Source organism: Chelon labrosus (assembly GCF_963514085.1).
Source record: "Chelon labrosus genome assembly, chromosome: 19".
Taxonomy (NCBI): Eukaryota; Metazoa; Chordata; class Actinopteri; order Mugiliformes; family Mugilidae; genus Chelon; species Chelon labrosus.
Genome location: NC_140352.1, coordinates 5544637 through 5562164, shown reverse-complemented (window position 1 = coordinate 5562164; position 17528 = coordinate 5544637). Strand labels below are relative to the sequence as shown.

The 17528-nt window shown below is 42.7% G+C and overlaps 1 protein-coding gene across 1 annotated transcript in view; it reads left to right on the top strand.

Annotated features, from left to right (window-relative positions):
- The window catches only part of LOC311504132 (rho-related GTP-binding protein RhoN-like), a 35578-nt gene extending 18758 nt beyond the window's left edge, over window positions 1-16820 (top strand). Inside the window, exons 3-5 of the mRNA XM_084567126.1 lie at window positions 6739-6848; window positions 12600-12734; window positions 15117-16820. Coding sequence (XP_084423252.1) covers window positions 6739-6848; window positions 12600-12734; window positions 15117-15374 — 503 coding nt within the window. The 3' untranslated portion in view covers window positions 15375-16820. The remainder of the gene's footprint in view (window positions 1-6738; window positions 6849-12599; window positions 12735-15116) is intronic.
- Window positions 16821-17528: the final 708 nt, after the last annotated feature.

The window sequence follows — 17528 nt, the reverse complement described above, 5'->3', positions numbered from 1 at the left end:
CTAAGCATTGTGGGAGATGCAGGAGATGGGCGACGAGAGGCACTTTTCTTATTATTTTTGGATGTCGGCCAGTCGTTTTGACGACCGTGTCCGTCAGATCATGTCGTTCATTCAGCATGCACCCGCACGCAGGATGCCGATCTCTATCCAGGAAAGATTAGTGAATGTTAGCATCTGGGAGCTCACAAAGTGGCCGTTAGCATTTCCGTTTTTCCACATTAGCTACGCCTACTTCCAGTTTCTAACTAATCACAGAATAGTAACCGGACACCACACGAGAAAAAAGTTCTGCCCGGTTGATGTGTCGAGAACAAGCTGCGAGAACTCCCAAGCGAGGGCTGCGAGAACAAACTTCTCGCTTCTTGCAACAACCTGAACTCACCACCAGTCCTTTAGAACAGAAGAAACTACTTGAATGAAACATCTTCAAGAAACTCTGCAAGTCCAGTTGCTTGTCTTTAACATTTTTGGATATTCGAGTTCACCACAAGATGCAAACCACTCGAAAACCTCAAGAATAGCAAACCCAAAAAAATTTTAAAAAGACAAAAAGTCAAAACCAACGACATTTGTGTGAGTATCCAAAAACTGTACAGCTCAAACATCTCAAACATCTCAAACATCTCAAACGCCCACTGAATAGTATATGAGAGATATGAGTGGCACACAAGTGGATTATATAAAATTACAAGAGCGCGTGGAAAGAAAAAGGTGAAAGAGCTTTTTGTAGGCATCAAACTTCACATGAAGGACAACCCCATGTGGAGTCACAGCGGGGCGTAGCTGTTTCCTAGACAGCTGTGCGTCACTGTGCCGAACTTTCAAAAGCAACAGCACCTCTGAAACACACTGACAGTTCATTCCTGTGTATTATCTCTCCCTCTTTTTATTTGCGTTTTGCATTTCCAGCCTCTTCTGCTCGCTGTATTTTGCGGCTAGTACGAGTACAAATGAAACCAACGTCTAATTCCTCAAGATTGTTGGCAACACTGAAGATAATCGGCTGTAAATGCCTTAAATTACACTGATATTGTCCTTTGAGATAAGTACACACTCCTGTATGAGTCTGATCAGAGAGTCTGAGACAGATGGGTTGATCCTGCTACAGCAGCAGGACTCCCCCACCCCATCCCCATGAGGGGCTTCACGCTACAAGTCCCCAAGGATCAGAAAAGCTCAGATCAATACACATTAGCCGCTGCTCGAGTGCCAAACATGGATTAGTTGATAACAGAGAACCTTGAAGCTCGAAGTCTTTCGCTGTATGTGTTTTTGAATTTGCTCTTTTGATGATCAGTCAAATAAGCACAAGCATTATGCCAGATTATTATTATCTCTAACAAAAGTGAAGCAGAAATAATTTATAATCATGAAGGATTTCCTTTTTAAGGAAGGTTTTAATTTTTTTCCTAGACTTTCTGTACTTGATGACATTTTCATAAGGATCACACAGGATTTACCTTTATTAAAAAGATTCGACAGAGTTATTTTGGGAAATATCTTTTTTTTTTCTTCCTTGAGAGTCAGATGTGGGGATCAATATTAACTCTAATACCATGTGGTAATTAAGAGCCAGGACGCAATTAACTCAGCTTAGCATGAAGACCGAAATAAAGAATAGATAACATTGCTATCTACAAAGTTTAAAACATATCCTTTAAAGTTTATTGTGTTTATATACAAATAGTACAAAATATTAGTGTATAACTGTAAAAATAAGTACGTTTTTGAGCTAAGGACTAAGCTACGTTAGCTACGTTGCCTTAGTTGAGCTTTATACTAAGCTAATTGCTTCAAAATTGTTTCCAAATTGTTATAAAATTATAAAATAAAACTTCTGTGGACATGTGCAACCTCCAGAGGACACAGATCAAAAGTCTCAGACAACTTAATATAATAAGTCTTTTAGTTAACGGTGGTTTTTAGCTCGTCTTGATCATAGACTGTATATAAATATGGATAATGCGTCCCCACTTCCTTGCATTGATCAAACTGACACTATTTTCCCGGGGATAGGGGCGGCCCAATCTTGCGACTATGGAGCCAGAGTCTGATCAGTACGGTCCGAGAGAGGACGGGGTGGAGCTTATGACCTATACTGCAGCCAGTCACCAGGGGGAGCTCTACTTGCTTTGGCTTCACTTTCGAGGGGCTCTTCCGCCGTCCGTTATGATCTCTCGGCTTGTTAGTACACAAACATGATGATGATTTTCTCACTCTTTTAACTTGCATGAGAGAAATGGAAGAACCATATTTTATTAGACACACTGAAATAAGTCTTTTAGTTTTGGAAGTTGTTCGTTGATTGAAGGAGGATTCAAGCGCAGAGAGACTCGATTCTCGGGGGAGTTTCAACGCTTATTTATTCTGGCAGGGTAGACTGAGCGGAGGACTTGGCAGAACAATAAACAATCAATTAGTGCTGAAGGAATACCAACGAACTGAATACACCAGAGAAACACTATCACCTAAACGTGATAGACAGGCTGCAATATAAACAGCTTGTGTTGTTTTAATGGGCGGCCAGGCCTCAGACGAGACGGCCTGAGGAGAGGCTACCACACAGGGGCATTAACTCTGGTCTCTGATGACTGAACCAATCCATGGTTACTCCCTTTGATTTCATATTATTTCTCTTGGTGCAGTGACAGTATCAGGGCGGGACCAACACCCCAGAAACTTCTTGAATCATCATCAGTTTACTTTTGCGAGCTAATTTAGCAGCCATGTTGCTGTCTACGACTGTTGTGTACTTGTATAATGGAGAATAAATGTCTACTTCCATTACTTCAGCTTGAAAAAAAAAAATGCGGGAGAGTGCACTATGTAATTATTCAGCATTCTGCCTTTCTTCTTTTATTCTGCCTTGGGAAGCATTTAGGCAAATTTAAATTTTCCTGATCACGTATATGTGATGGTAAACACAACACAACAAGTTGTTTTTCAAGCTTTTCCTCACGACAAAATGCATTAAAAAGAAAGACAATGACAAAAAGTATTTATTTAGTTCCTTGCTTGAATCCAATTTAATATTTATTTTTGTAGCCATTCAGGGCTGCACAACTTCAGTCTACTGTTATGTGATGGAAATCGAGTCGACGCCGACTAGTCTCTGACGACGTCACTGACGACGTCACTAGTAAAAACACAGTAGAAAGTAATTAAATCTGTATTCTTGACCTGAATACATATGCTGAGAACAGACAGCTCATGTGCTACATACTGTGAGCTGCAGATATGTATAGCCTGTATAAAAACATGCAGCCAGTCAGCAGCATCAGTCGCATTTAATAGTACTCCACAGTGTGTTGTTAGATGGGATAGTGTAGCAGCTAAAGGTCTAATAACTTTATCAAATAGTTGAAGTGCAGCCTCCTTCTCTCTGTTACCACAGGACGTTTGGTGAAGTTGTTAACTGACTGCTGTCCAGAGGATCTGGACCGTTCCTCTGCTAGCATTAGCGTTAGCCTTTTCAGATGCATTGCAGTAGTACTTTAGTTGTATTTCAGTATGATCTTCATCTTTAGTGAAGTATTTCCACACACTTGATGAACCGTTGCTATTTTGCTGCAACGACCCACTGGACTCCTCACCTGTCTACTAGGAGGCGTCCATGTTGTTATTGTCACGTGATCAGTGAAGTCGACTAGTTTGCACAACCAAAAGCAATTTATTTTAGGAAAGGGTCTTCACATCCTGCAGATTATTTCACACTACTCCTCTGATCAACAGGTTGCTATAATGTGCCTAGGACTCAGCGATGTGCCAGGGGGAAGTGCTTTTAGCTCACTTGACGATGGGGGGGATTTGCGGTTACTATGGGCAACCAATTTCCTGTACACAGAGCACATACTTATGTTTGATATTGATATAGATGACCGAGATACTCAGAATGACTCAGATGCAGAGATAAAGTTTAAAAAAAAAAATTAAAAATCCAATCTCCAACCTCCTGTTCAGATGCAAGCAGGAAATGGGTCAAACAATTCAATCAAGAGGAAGGCAAAATCAAAAATGGACAGAAGGCAAAGCTAGTGGAGTTCAGTGAGAAACCGGCGAACACGAGGACCGGTGAAGAAGGCGATCTGGAAAACCAACGGACAGATAACAAAATAAAACAGGAAGTAATTAGAGTCAGAGCGGGTTGTCGCAGACATGGTTTTACATGTGATAAACAAATGCTCGCTGCGATACGTGTGCACAAATACGGCCATATTTGCAATGAACTAATGAATTATTGATCTGCCTCCAGCTGTCACAGTATTCTCTGCATTTGTGTGATGATTTACGAAAGTCTCAGCCGGCTCTTCTCGATATTCACCCACTTGGAGATATTCTGGCGCTCAGAAGTGACAGCCATGATATAAATTCAACATGAAAACTGTTTGTTATGGCTTAAGGTGTGTGGGCAAACACATCCTGTTATTTTGCAATAGTCGGCACAAGTTCTAATGATAGAACCGCGGATAAAAGACATTACTCTGCATAGCTGTAGCCTATATAGACCTGGTGTACTTGCAAAAGTGCTTACGGAGCAGCCCTGCAAATGACTTCTTTTACAGCGTCACAGCGCTGCCTGCACTGGGCCGGCAGTGTTTCATACAGCAAATGACTTTGTTGTTTTCTGGCACAAATAATAAAAAAGAATCAAAAAGAAGAAAAATGCAGGCGACTTTTTAACTCCGCTGTTGATCACAGTTGCCGTCTGATGCTGAGGTGGAGCTGACGGTGCGAAGCTGAGCTACAGCTGTCGGTTCACTGATACCAGCAGGTGTGTGCAAATGAGCCTGAGGAGGCCTACGGGTGGTTCACGGCGACCGACAGACACACTCTCCCTTTCCTTCTTTCCTTCTTTCTTTCTTTCTTTCTTCTACCTCCTGTTCAGTTAATCACCCTCATTTTCTATGAATGTTAAGACCTAATCTGCACCTGCACAACACCAAAAACACAAAGGGGAAGTAAAAAAAAAACCCGGAGGAGGAATTTATCAAAGAGACGAGGAGGAAAACGGTTGCAGCCTTTTTGGTTTAACATTTTTTAACACATGTGCACAAACACGTTTCGCTTCGGGGCAGAATTCGGGCAGCGTAACGCAAATAAGGTTGAACGTGTGTGCTTGTTTTTTTTTTCTTGGTATGTGTTTTGCGAACACACTGTACCTGTCTGATGTCCTCCAGGTGTGTTGATGCGGAACAAACAACATCTTAACTGGTTTTATTATTATTATTTATAAATGTGATCATGTCTTAGTGGTTATATTAACATTTTCAGGCCCTAATTTAATTAATATAACCTGGAAAGAACATGAAACATGATCCTATTTTCACTGTGTTTTACCAACGATGGTGACGGCCGTGCTGGTGCATCTTTACTTTGACTTCCAAATCATTTATACAAATTATAATCTGTTCAATTTGGGATTTATTTATGCAGTGGTCTCGTTTTTCATTTTGAATTGTAATATTTAATAGTGGAAGAGATTTAAACTTTTTATTAGGGAAATAAAATACTAATTCTTCTGTAATTACCCACAGGTGGATTCTATGTGTGTATCTGCAAGCTACAAAGCTAACATTGCACTGTGGATTTACACCGATCAGGCATAACATTATGACTTCCTAATATTGTGCAGGTCTCCCTTGTGCCTCCAAAACTCATCAGAGAATGGACATGGGCCTTCTGAGGGTGTCATGTGGTGTCCCTTTGGGTCCTGTGGGTTGAGGGGAGGGGCCTCTGTGGATCATCCCACAGATACTTGATCAGTTTGGGATCTAGTGGATTTGGAGGCCAGGTCAACACCTTGTGCTGTTCTTCATGTTTTTTTTTTTTTAGTTGTTCCTAAAGTGTTTTTGTGTGTGTGCCTGTGTCAGGCTGCATCCTGCTGGGGATGGCTGCTGCCATCAAGGAGTGTCATTGCTATGGGGTGGGGGTGCCTGGTCTGGTCTAGGTGGGTGCTACATGTCTAAGTAACATCCACACCAATGAATGCCAGGTCCAAAAGTTTCCCAGCAGAACACTGAATTGTCACAAGATGGTCGATGTTATTCACTTTCTCCTGTAGGTGGTTTTAATGTTGTGGCTGATCGGTGTTCTCTGAGGACAACATAAGCCATTACAGATAGTTTTAAGGGATATATTTACCAAGAGAACAACAGAGAATTAAAAGTCCTTTTCTTCCAAATAGAGTTTTAATATTTGTGCCATATGTGTGGTGGAGGCTGGGACTCATCCGGCTTCTATGGGAATTTTCTGTCTAGGCTTATTTGCTAAGTAGCCACAGCTCTGTGTATGGTGACAAAAGCACTTAGTGTTGAAGACAATGAGGGAACGGGAGAGGGAATGTTGTCCTCTCTGGATAGGAATGTGTCCCTTTGCCCAGGTCACAATACTCAATTCAGCCGGGGCCCCCCGGCGAAAAAACATGCCACTCCGAAATGCCAGGTGACGCTTTGTGTGAGCCGTTCATTATATCACTGTCACATGGCGGTCTCTCGCCTTTTTCGAGGTGGTCAGATGCAGACCAGAGGTTGCGGACGAGGCCCCTCTGTTTCATGAATCACGCCCACTCGTAGTCAGTCGTCTGCAGAGTGGCTTCATTCATGGTAATTACCTATAATCACAGTTATTACCGTTAAAAGCGCTCCACTTTTAAAGACGTTAACTCCTCTGCAAGTAACTAAATTATATATAATCCACGTGGAAACGTCGGTCATGTCTGTGTTTACTGTTCACCCACAGGTTCTGCCTACTATGACAACGTGCGGCCGTTGGCTTATCCTGACGCAGACGCTGTGCTCATCTGCTTTGACATCAGCCGCCCGGAAACGCTGGACAGCGTCCTGAAAAAGGTCAGTGGCACATTAGCGGAAGTGTGAATGTTTTTCCAACGTAGCTGAGACTTATTTCAAGGTGCATTTAGTGTCTCACCAGGACAGTGGAAAAGCAGAAGCCTTAAAGTTCAGAGTCTATCCTGACAGAATGCTTCCAGCTCCGTTGTGGGTCACTGCAATAATTGCTTCTAACTACATCTACAGGGGGATAAATAAAGGATTATCTCACGCATCAGCATTGACTTATTAAGTTCTTATTATCAAATGGTTTCCTATTTGTTACGGAGGAGGATTCATATTTATTTGGAGTCATGTTTCTGTCAGTCAAGCATCCAAAATGTTCCCCAGCTACTCGCTAACTGTGAGAATACTGCATCTGCCTGAGGCCAAAGAGGATGCGATGAGAGCGGTAAAACATAAACATGAAATGATTGAACTAAAACTGACAGGTGGACGGTAGCTGCAGAATCTGGTGCAGCCACTTTCATGTACGGCTGGTTACAGGTTCTTTGCTGCTGCTGTTGCTGCATCAGGACACACAGGCTACTGCACCTACACTGCAGCTCAACACGGAAACACAGCCCATGAAAACACAAACAGGACATTTGGTGCTTTTTTTTAATCAGGGAAACTGGGTGCTGTCAGACCAGAACAGGTTTGGGGACTCTACCTGCTGGTGAAGAACCAGATACCTTAAATACCTTTAACTATGTACCTTGGTTAGGGTTAGGTTTTTTTCCCCTGTTTACATTTACACTACCAGTGGAGCGCTAAAGTGACATATTAGCCGACAGGTGGTTTAGCAGCATCACATAGTATTGCGTGACGTACAACAACATGCACAAATGTTGCATGTAGGCTCGGTAAGATAAGATAATCCTTTATTTATCCCACGGTGGTTTAAGGACAGTGCACACAAGCTATAAAAAAGTAAACATTAAATAAGTACCAAGCTTTTATTAGCCTTAATTTAAATAGAAAATCAGCCTGGACTTCACTGTTGGTCCATTCTTTAGTGTTTTTTTGTTTTTTTTCCTCCATTTTGTAAGGCAAGTGTTAAAAGCTGTTTTTGTTTGGCTAATGTTTTACCACGATTTGCTCTACTTTGGGTTCTAGTGCTGCATTCGTGGGTTCGACCAGTCAACGTACATTTGTCCCTTTGGGTAACTTTTGTTCTGGGAGATCACCTGCCCTGGGATAGGGGCTGCCGTAGCCTGACGTGCACCTCCCCAGGAATGTAACTACTCATAGCGGCGATGCAGACCACAAGAGCTGTGATTGGTCCGCTTAGAAGTAGCGTGTTTTTCCGCTTTAGCATTTCTGGCTGCTTCTCCATCTCCGCAATTTTGTAATTGATTGTTTTGGATCAATAAAGATGGAACAAATGGAGGAAAAGTTAACTGAGGAGGTTGGGAGATACAAACATTTGTACGACTCGTCTTTGGCGAAATTTCGGCGAAAGTTTCAGTCACCATTGTTGAAAGTGAAGCAGGAAGTAGAAACAATAATTAACCTGACTGGCAAAAAAGACACAGCGCCGACTAGTGTTTGGGTGACGTTGCTACAGAGCGAGACAGACTGACGAGCACACAAGTATAAATGGCTCACACCGGCGTAGGCTACACACGTAGGTTACGGCGTTTATGTCCTGCAGTATCTTAAATGAACCTTCAGAGTTCCATTAGTGGAGATGTACAACAATGAGGACACTTCTCCTGTTTTTTTTGGGCAATTTTGGAAAGGTTCTTGCGGTCTTTTCTAAACTGACGGCTCAAATTAGTTTTTGGCTAAACGTGAATAGACATTTTTTCATGGTGCGGAATGAGGCCATAGATTTTTTTATAAGTGTAGCAGAGCCTGACAACAACTTTCATAAAAATTCCCAGTCCCTAAAAGTCATAACGTAGTGTTGACAGAGCACTCTCTGGTAATTCAATCTTTTCAGCAAACATCTAACCTATTTATTCATTAGCGTGATTCCTAAGCTCAGTTAAATTTGAGTTTTCCATGCGGACCACGGTGTGAATGTCGAACATCAAAGGTGTCGGGGCGTTTGACCTCCTTTCAGTCCGTGGACATTCCTGCCGCCCGTACCATCACTCATTAATGACATCATCAATACGAGACAAAACCCTTATCTTTCACGGTGGGCACATTCTCACATCTGCAGGGGGTCCACTTGAGAACTAACTTGAACTCTGACCTCGCTTAAAGACACCGGTGAATGTACCCACCTTACAATGCATGCACGGGATGCCACAGTGACATGTGGAGGAGGAGGAGGAGGAGGATAGAGGGAGTTAAGCGAGTTCCCAATCATCTAATTTTCGTGTTTAAGGATGGCAACGTGCCATCATGTCTTGTTTTCCCTTCACTTTTGTTTTTTCCCACCACCGACTTATTTTCCGTCTGCAAGCTTTCATTCTCAAATAAACGCCTTTTGCAGTACATAACACTTTTTCCTCTGCCCATCGCTGACAGCCGTCCGCCTAACCAATTTGCGCCCCCCAATTTTCCTTTTAGGGGGACTATTATTTCTCAGCATTGCTCAGCTACAAAAACGCCTCTTGACTTCTTATCGCTTCCCTTTTTTGAGTCCTTTGTTCTCTCCATGCCCGGCCCCTCTTAATTCCCTATCTCTTCATCAGTCTCTCTATCTCCCATGTTGGGCTGTCTCCATATCTCCCATCTCCACTCTCTACCTGGCTCTTATCTTCTTTTTAGCACTTTTTTTTCTGTGCAGCTGTCGACATTTTCTCACCCTTTCTTATTTCACAACTTTATTGGCTAGCAGCCTGACAACGAGGCCACATCTCCTTAAACCCTCCCCCCGTTACCTGTAGGAAGCATTATTAGATTATTAGTGAATTAAATGCCAAAGATTACAATCCTAAACACATACAGCACATAACTGCACAATAACTGTAAAAAACACAATGTAAATGTACACACAATCTTGTGTATGTCACATTATTTTACATGGATTTCTTGTATTTAGAAATAAAATAGTGTGACGCCGATTAAAGTCTTTACATTTTTCGTATTTTCTGCAGTCAATTTATTTTATTTCACTCACAAATATGTTGGTATAAAAGCCATTTCAATTTAATTTAATTTACATTTTAAGATACAGCGTATACACTGATCAGGCATAACATTATGACCACCTTCCTAGTATTGTGCTGGTCTCCCTTGTGCCTCCAAAACAAATGTGACCCATCAGAGAATGGACATGGGCCCTCTGAGGGTGCCCTGTGGTGTCCCTTTGGATTGAGGGGAGGGGCCTCTGTGGATCATCCCACAGATACTTGATCAGTTTGGGATCTAGTGAATTTGGAGGCCAGGTCAACACCTTGTCCTGGTCTTCATGTGTTTTTTTTTAGTTGTTCCTAAAGTGTTTTTGTGTGTGTGTGTGTGTCTGTGTCAGGCAGCGTCCTGCTGGGGATGACTCCTGAACACAAGCTAAAGCCATTTCGATCTAATGACAATAGATTAGATAAAAAACTCAAGGGATCGGGGGCAATTACAAAGTCATTAAAATGTGTCCTCTGGTTATCACGGGCGTCTGCACCAAATTTTGTGACAATTCATCAGGTGGTCGTAAAGATATTTTAGTCCGCATCAAGGTGGCGGATTTAGCGGGGGTTGCTGTCCCTTGAGCGATGCTGCTGGTGTTGCTAAAAATATCAGAATCTGCCTTAAAAATCATTAGCGGGGCCATTAAATCTGTTAACTTTCATTAAATATTAGAGGACGTGGCCTCATTGTCTTCAAATTTAGCTTCTCCTCTGCCCCGACTGGTTTTTGATATGTATATTTTTTTAAGCACAAGTATAACCTGCGTCAAACATGTATTTTTAGCAGTCAGTCGAACCGATATAATGATAAAAAAAACTAAAATTGCTCCTTTACGCTGTTTACCAATTCCTAACATTAACACAGACAATGAGCCGCTCTTCCCATGGGCCCTTTCTGAATCATCTAAATTGCTGCCGTTCACCAGTTGCACACAGTTTGTGCAGAGGGGCCCATTGAAAGGCCACGGCTCGCTCACACACACACACTCACACAAACACACAGACACAAGAGCAGCTACTGTGCAGCCCGTAACAGCAGCGACGCAGGCATCCAGGAGAAAAGATCTCTTTGTGAGGGAGAACAAATGGAGCAACACGGCTCAAAGTGGTCGCCTCTGCCGTGGTGCGAGGAGATAATGAAAGGAGTCTCGGAGAACGGCAGCGACGGAGAGAAAAGTTTAATAGCTTGAGTCATGTCTCTGTCCTCATGCAGCCTTTATAACCGCACGAGCCTCGCTCTGCAGCTAACAAAGGTATATTGTAACGGGTGTCTGTTTCCGTCCTATGCTACTGTGGGTTGAGTCTTGCGATTGTCTCGTCGAGAGAACGTTTAAAGACGTAATGTGCTGCAACTTCTGGGCTCGGAGCATTAAAGAACCAAACCAGACTAAGAATAGAACAGCGTCTAAAAATGTATATGCTAAATACGAACTAAAAAGAGCGGCGAGGCTTTTACAAGAAAAGTTGTTAAGGCAGCAGAAATATGCAAAAACATGAGGCGCTTTCGGACCAAACATTTCCCCGAGCTTTCCCCCATAACTCCCGACCTTCAAAGGGTTTTTTACTGTTTGTCTTCTCACCACCAACAGGAACACACTTAGTCAATTTGTTATGAGCAACATACAACAACACACAGCAAATACTGTACAGTAGGTTATAGTTACAGGGTTTTTTTTCCAGTGTGCACACATTTTGTTTTCAGTATGTGATGCATTCATGTTCCTGCGGTTCCAAAGTGTTTACTGGAATAGTCTCTTGTAAGCAGTTTAGACAAGAAGCTACGACGACCCCTACGCAGACCCTAACGCCGTTAGCTTGATGTGCTCCTCCGCAGAAATGTAACTACGGCGATGCAGACCACAAGAGCTGTGATTGGTCCACTTGGTTGTTGTGTGTTTCCACTTTAGTATTTCCATCTCCGCAATTTTTGAACTGATTGTTTTGGATCAATAAAGATGGAACACATCGAGGAAAGGTTAACTGAGGAGGTTCGGAGATACAAACATTTGTACGTCTCATGTCTGGCGAAAGTGAAGCAGTAAGTAGAAATAAAACTGAACCTGCCAAAAAGTATCACTTGAACACACCACAAAGACTACAGCCAATGACCAGTCGGCACATACGTTCTTAACTAGTGCAGTGTGAATGCACTACAAAAAGTTAGCTATACAACTAAAGCTTGATTGTACACCAATCCAGCATACCATTATGACCACCTTCCTAATATCTTCCAAACCAGTTGTGACTCATCAGAGAATGGACATGGGCCTTCTGAGGGTGTCCTGTGGTGTCTGGCAACAGGATGTTGTTAGTGGGGGACCTTTGAGGGGAGGGGCCTCTGTGGATCATCCCACAGATACTTGATCAGTTTGGGATCTAGTGAATTTGGAGGCCAGGTCAACACCTTGTGCTGTTCTTCAGGTTTTTTTGAGTTGTCCCTAAATTGTTCCTGCTGGGGATGGCTGCTGCCATCAAGGAGTGTCATTGCTATGGGGTGGGGGTGTCTGGTTTGGTCTAGGTGGGTGCTACATGTCTAAGAAACATCCACATGAATGAATGCCAGGTCCAAAAGTTTTCCAGCAGAACACTGAATTGTCAAAAGATGGTTTAAATGTTTGTTACTTCTCCTGTCAGTGGTATTAATGTTGTGGCTATATATTTATACGTATATATTTGTCTATTTGACACACAGTGGCAAGGTGAGACGCAGGAGTTCTGCCCCAACGCCAAAGTGGTGCTGGTTGGCTGCAAGTTGGACATGAGGACGGACCTTAACGTCATGAGGGAGCTTTCCAAACACAGACTCATTCCTGTCACCCACGAACAGGTGAGTACAGAGTTTCCATTTATATGAAAGTGTATGTAAGAGCATCTGCAACTGATATCTGTAGCAGCCCAACAATTCACCAGGAAATCTGCACATGTTGGATTTTTGAATATGCACGAAATATGGTTTTTAAAAACCCTTTGCAATTCCCCACTGCAGCTTTGTTTGCATCTACTAACACTGATTAACACGAGTGCATTAGTTGTAACCGAAACAAATGACACCTATTAGCTTCCCCCCCTCGTGCACATAAACACAACTTGTGAAAATGAATTCGGAGAGAGCGACATTTGCTTCAGATCATAACGTACATAAAAACACGGAAACAAAAGGGGAATAAAGGAGCTGGAACCGAACAAAGAAGGAGACAAACAGCAGGATGTGCGGTAATGCAGTTGTTTTTGTTTGTGTCTTGGAGCAATGAACAGTGGCATGCATGAATTTTAATAGCCAATTTTCATGTAAATGTGAATTCCCACTTCTTGGCAGCCCCCTTTTTTGTCAACAAATTAATATTTCCCCATTTCTCTGACAAAGCAAAGGTAACAAGCTGCATTGTCCTGTCAGTAATGGCATCGAAATTGGTCCATCAAGATCTCAGATTAGTTTCTCTGCATAATTTTATTTGGCACCAAATTCACAGCAGCCCCTGATTACGCCAAAGCATCAAGACGTTTTTTCTTCTTAAAATCCATCTGCTGGGGTGAAAACAACTGGAGAGCTCGTGGTTAGACTCAACCAATTTAACACAGAAACAGGGAAAATAGAGCACGGGTTTTCGGAGGACTGGAGTTATGTGCTTCTCTTAATGAGCCCCATTCAAAGAGCTGCGCCGCAAACAAGACAAAACAAACTGGCGTCTTTATGTTTCACCCACTTGACCAGCTGATGTGAACCCAACGGGGAGGTGCGGTCGCCACAATCCACTGCACACAAACTGTAATCGGATTAAAAAAACAGCACTTGAATTGTTGGAGCGTCTCCACAAATACAAGAATAACGCCGCCTCCCCAGTATAGCGCCGCTAAAGCTTTTTATATTTTTCACAGAGGAGGAATAATATTGTCCCATATGGCAGCTAGATCACTTCATCAATATGGTTTATCTCTGCCGCTGATGGCGCAACACCCACGCTGTCACACAGTGTAGATTTTCCATCGCTGGAGAAATTGTATGATCAAAAAGGAAATAGAAATAATGCTGCTCAAACTCAAGATGACACAGCGGGAGGGCTTTTTTATATATAAATAAAAGAAGAAGTGGCTAAATCACTATAAAGTTTAGATTTCCTCTCTTATGTTCAGTCTGAGCACAAAGAGTCTGAACAGGTGAGGAAATTGAAAGCGACATATACAGTTTCAGTTTGACAGTCCTGAAGACGGGCCTTGAATATTCCACAGCTGCGTGGAGGATATTATCACAGCTGGATGTCAGTTATCAGACTAATAGAGTGTGTCTTCATTTGAGTGAGAGTTTTTAGCACAATGATCTGACAAAAGAAAGATCTGCTACCGGTGTGTTGTAGTGATGGCTATCTACATGCATCCATCCATCCATCCATCCATCCATCTATCTATCTATCCATCCATCCACCCAGCATCCATCTAGCATCCATCGATCCATCGATCCATCGATCCATCCATCAATCCATCCATCCATCCATCCATCCATCCATCCATCCATCTAGCATAAATCCATCCATCCATCCATCTAGCATCCATCCATCCATCCATCTATCTAGCATAAATCCATCCATCCATCCATCTATCTAGCCATCCATCCATCCATCCATCCATCTAGCATCCATCCATCTAGCCATCCATTAATCCATCTATCCATCCATCTTTCTAGCATCCACCCATCCATCCATCCATCTAGCCATCCATCCATCCATCCATCCATCCATCTAGCATCCATCCATCCATCCATCTATCTAGCCATCCATCCATCCATCCATCTATCTAGCCATCCATCCATCCATCCATCCATCTATCTAGCATAAATCCATCCATCCATCCATCTATCATCCATCCATCCATCCATCCATCTAGCATCCATCCATCCATCCATCTATCTAGCCATCCATCCATCCATCCATCCATCCATCTAGCTAGCATCCATCCATCCATCCATCCATCCATCCATCCATCCATCCATCCAGGATTCCATCCATCTACCTAATGCATTCTCTAGCCCCTTTACCCCAACCCTTACCACCTCAGCTCAGTGTCTAACCCTAACCTCTAACCCTTAACCATAACTGTAGCCACAACCTAAAACCTAAAAATGAATATAAATTGCTTGTTGCTCTCCCTAGATGCCTTAGCCTTAAGTCTCTGAGATGTGTTTTCTCAACTGACAAGCGTTTTTCTGTTTTCACAGGGTACTAATCTGGCGAGGCAGATCGGCGCCGTGGCTTACGCGGAGTGCACCTCAAAGTATTCAGAGAACAGCGTTCGTGACGTATTTCACGTCACCACCCTGGCGTCCAGAGCGTCCAGCATCCACCGGCCTCCGATGAAACGCGCCAGCACACGCCGCGGCCTCAAGCGCGTCTCCCAGCAGCCGCCTCGGACTGAGATTCACGAGCACCCACCTCCGATCAGAAAGGACCGGGCCAAAAGCTGTGTCCTCATGTAGGACGCAGAGTCTACGAGCCCGACCTTGATCTGTGTTTGGACATGAACCATACTGCACATGAACTTAATTTATTGGTGAATTCTTGTCAGACCTTTGCACTGCATAAAGGACAATGTGATGAAAACAAGAACGAATGCTATCCTGCGGAGTTATTTGAGGGATTGTTTGTGCATTTTTAGCAAAAACACTGCTTGTTATTTTTCTTTGTGGCTGTGTTCTCATCAGGGGGAGGCCGAAGCCAGCTCTCTTTAACGCTGCTCCCTGAAGAAGTGAACAAACACAGGCAGGTCTGCAAATGAAACACAGGACAGAAAGCAGCGAGGACGGAGAGTGAAGGAAAAAATAAACAAATCTTTGAGAGATCATCTTGCAGGAAGCGGCAGTAATAGCGCTGGTGTTGACCTCCATTATGTTTCCGTCTTGTGTTTATGTAAATCAAGCACAACACGACACAAACTGCGCTGAGAAAATCTGTGAGTGTCAGGGAATGAACTCCGCTGTTCCACTGCATACGACAAATTCATGAAAAATAATAATCTGGACAGACAAACAAAAACCTCGTGGGCTGAGAGGACACTAATTTTCTTAAACCACAAGTGCTTTTAATATTGAAAACTAAATAATCACTCACCACATAATGCTGTTGTGTTGTGTAATTAATGTTGTTCTAATGTTGGGAAGGAGAGTCACTGAGAGCGCTGAAGAGAGGATGAATATTATGTTGTATATGTGATAATGGAATAATAATAATAAAACAAAACTTGCTCTGCTAAGCGTTGGAACGTTTTTAATTTTATGACTTATTTAGTGACTTCAGTGGTTCGGCCTTGACGCGGAAACAGGAATGTTAATAAATGGGACATCTGTGATTTCATTCTACATTTGTCTCTCGCTGCGTCTCAGTTCATCGGAGCAGAGTAAATTCCTGCTCTTGACATTTTCTCTCTTTGAAAAAAGAGATTCTTTTGTTGGGGAAAATATAACTTTCAACTTGGAAACTATTCTCCAAGTAGTTCTCCAAAGTTGTAACGCACTAACCCTTTGCTGAAGAGATGATATATTACCATAAATTAATTAAACGGAGGGGTTAAAACTGATGCCTCACAGTAAGAAGGTTCTGGGTTTGAATCCATCAACCGACTTGGGCTTTTCTGTGTGGAGTTTGCATGTTCTCCCTGTGTCTGCGTGGGTTCTCTCCAGGTTCTCCAGCTTCCTCCCAGCGTCCAAAGACATGCTGGTTAGGTTCATTGGTGATTCTAAATTGGCCGTAGGTGTGAGCGTGAATGTTTGTCTGTCTCTCTGTGTTAGCCCTGTGATAGACTGGAGACCTGTCCAGGGTGTACCCCGCCTCTCCCCCAGTGACAGCTGGGACAGGCTCCAGGCGCCCCGCGACCCTCCAGAGGACAAGCAGTTATAGAAAATGATGCTAAAGAGCAACAGAGTGACATAAAAACCTAAAAATCAAATAAAAATCTCTATTATCTTTTCCAAAATCATGGGCTAAATGAGCTAAACGCACACAATTTCAACGCTAACATGCTTATGTTTAGCAAATATACCATGGAGACCATTAGCATGCATGCTAAGTAGCAATTATCTCAAAGCAGAGCGCACATTTCACTTAAATTAAAAGGAGCACGAAAATCATCTTGAGAGAATTCAGTTAATGGACGTACTCAGTTTCATGGGAATCCATCCAGCGGTGCTAAATTAGTCGTGACAATTCACACCTGCAATTGCTAAATTTTTAATAATGTCAAGCCAACGTGGCGTTGACCTCTATGCACAACATAACCTGCATACATGTGTGTTATACAGGCTTGACTGTGTAGGTTTGTCTCTCACTCCGTCTTGGTTCTTTGAAGCAGAAACCAGAGCATATTCCAGCGCAAGAACATTTATCTTTGAAAAAGATTCTTCTCTTTTCACTTCAAATATATATCCAAAACCTTTTCTTTTGGAAAAACTAACTTTGCCTAAGAGATGGCTTATAATCATGAATTAATTAAACAGGAGGAAAAAAAAGCACAATTGACGCTAAAAAGAGACTCATAAAACTTGCAAATCACACATGATCACACGCCCATGATCTCGTCCTTTTTAATTGTCATGCGAGCAGCCGTAGCAAGGCTGCGCTCAGACACAGCGGGGCTT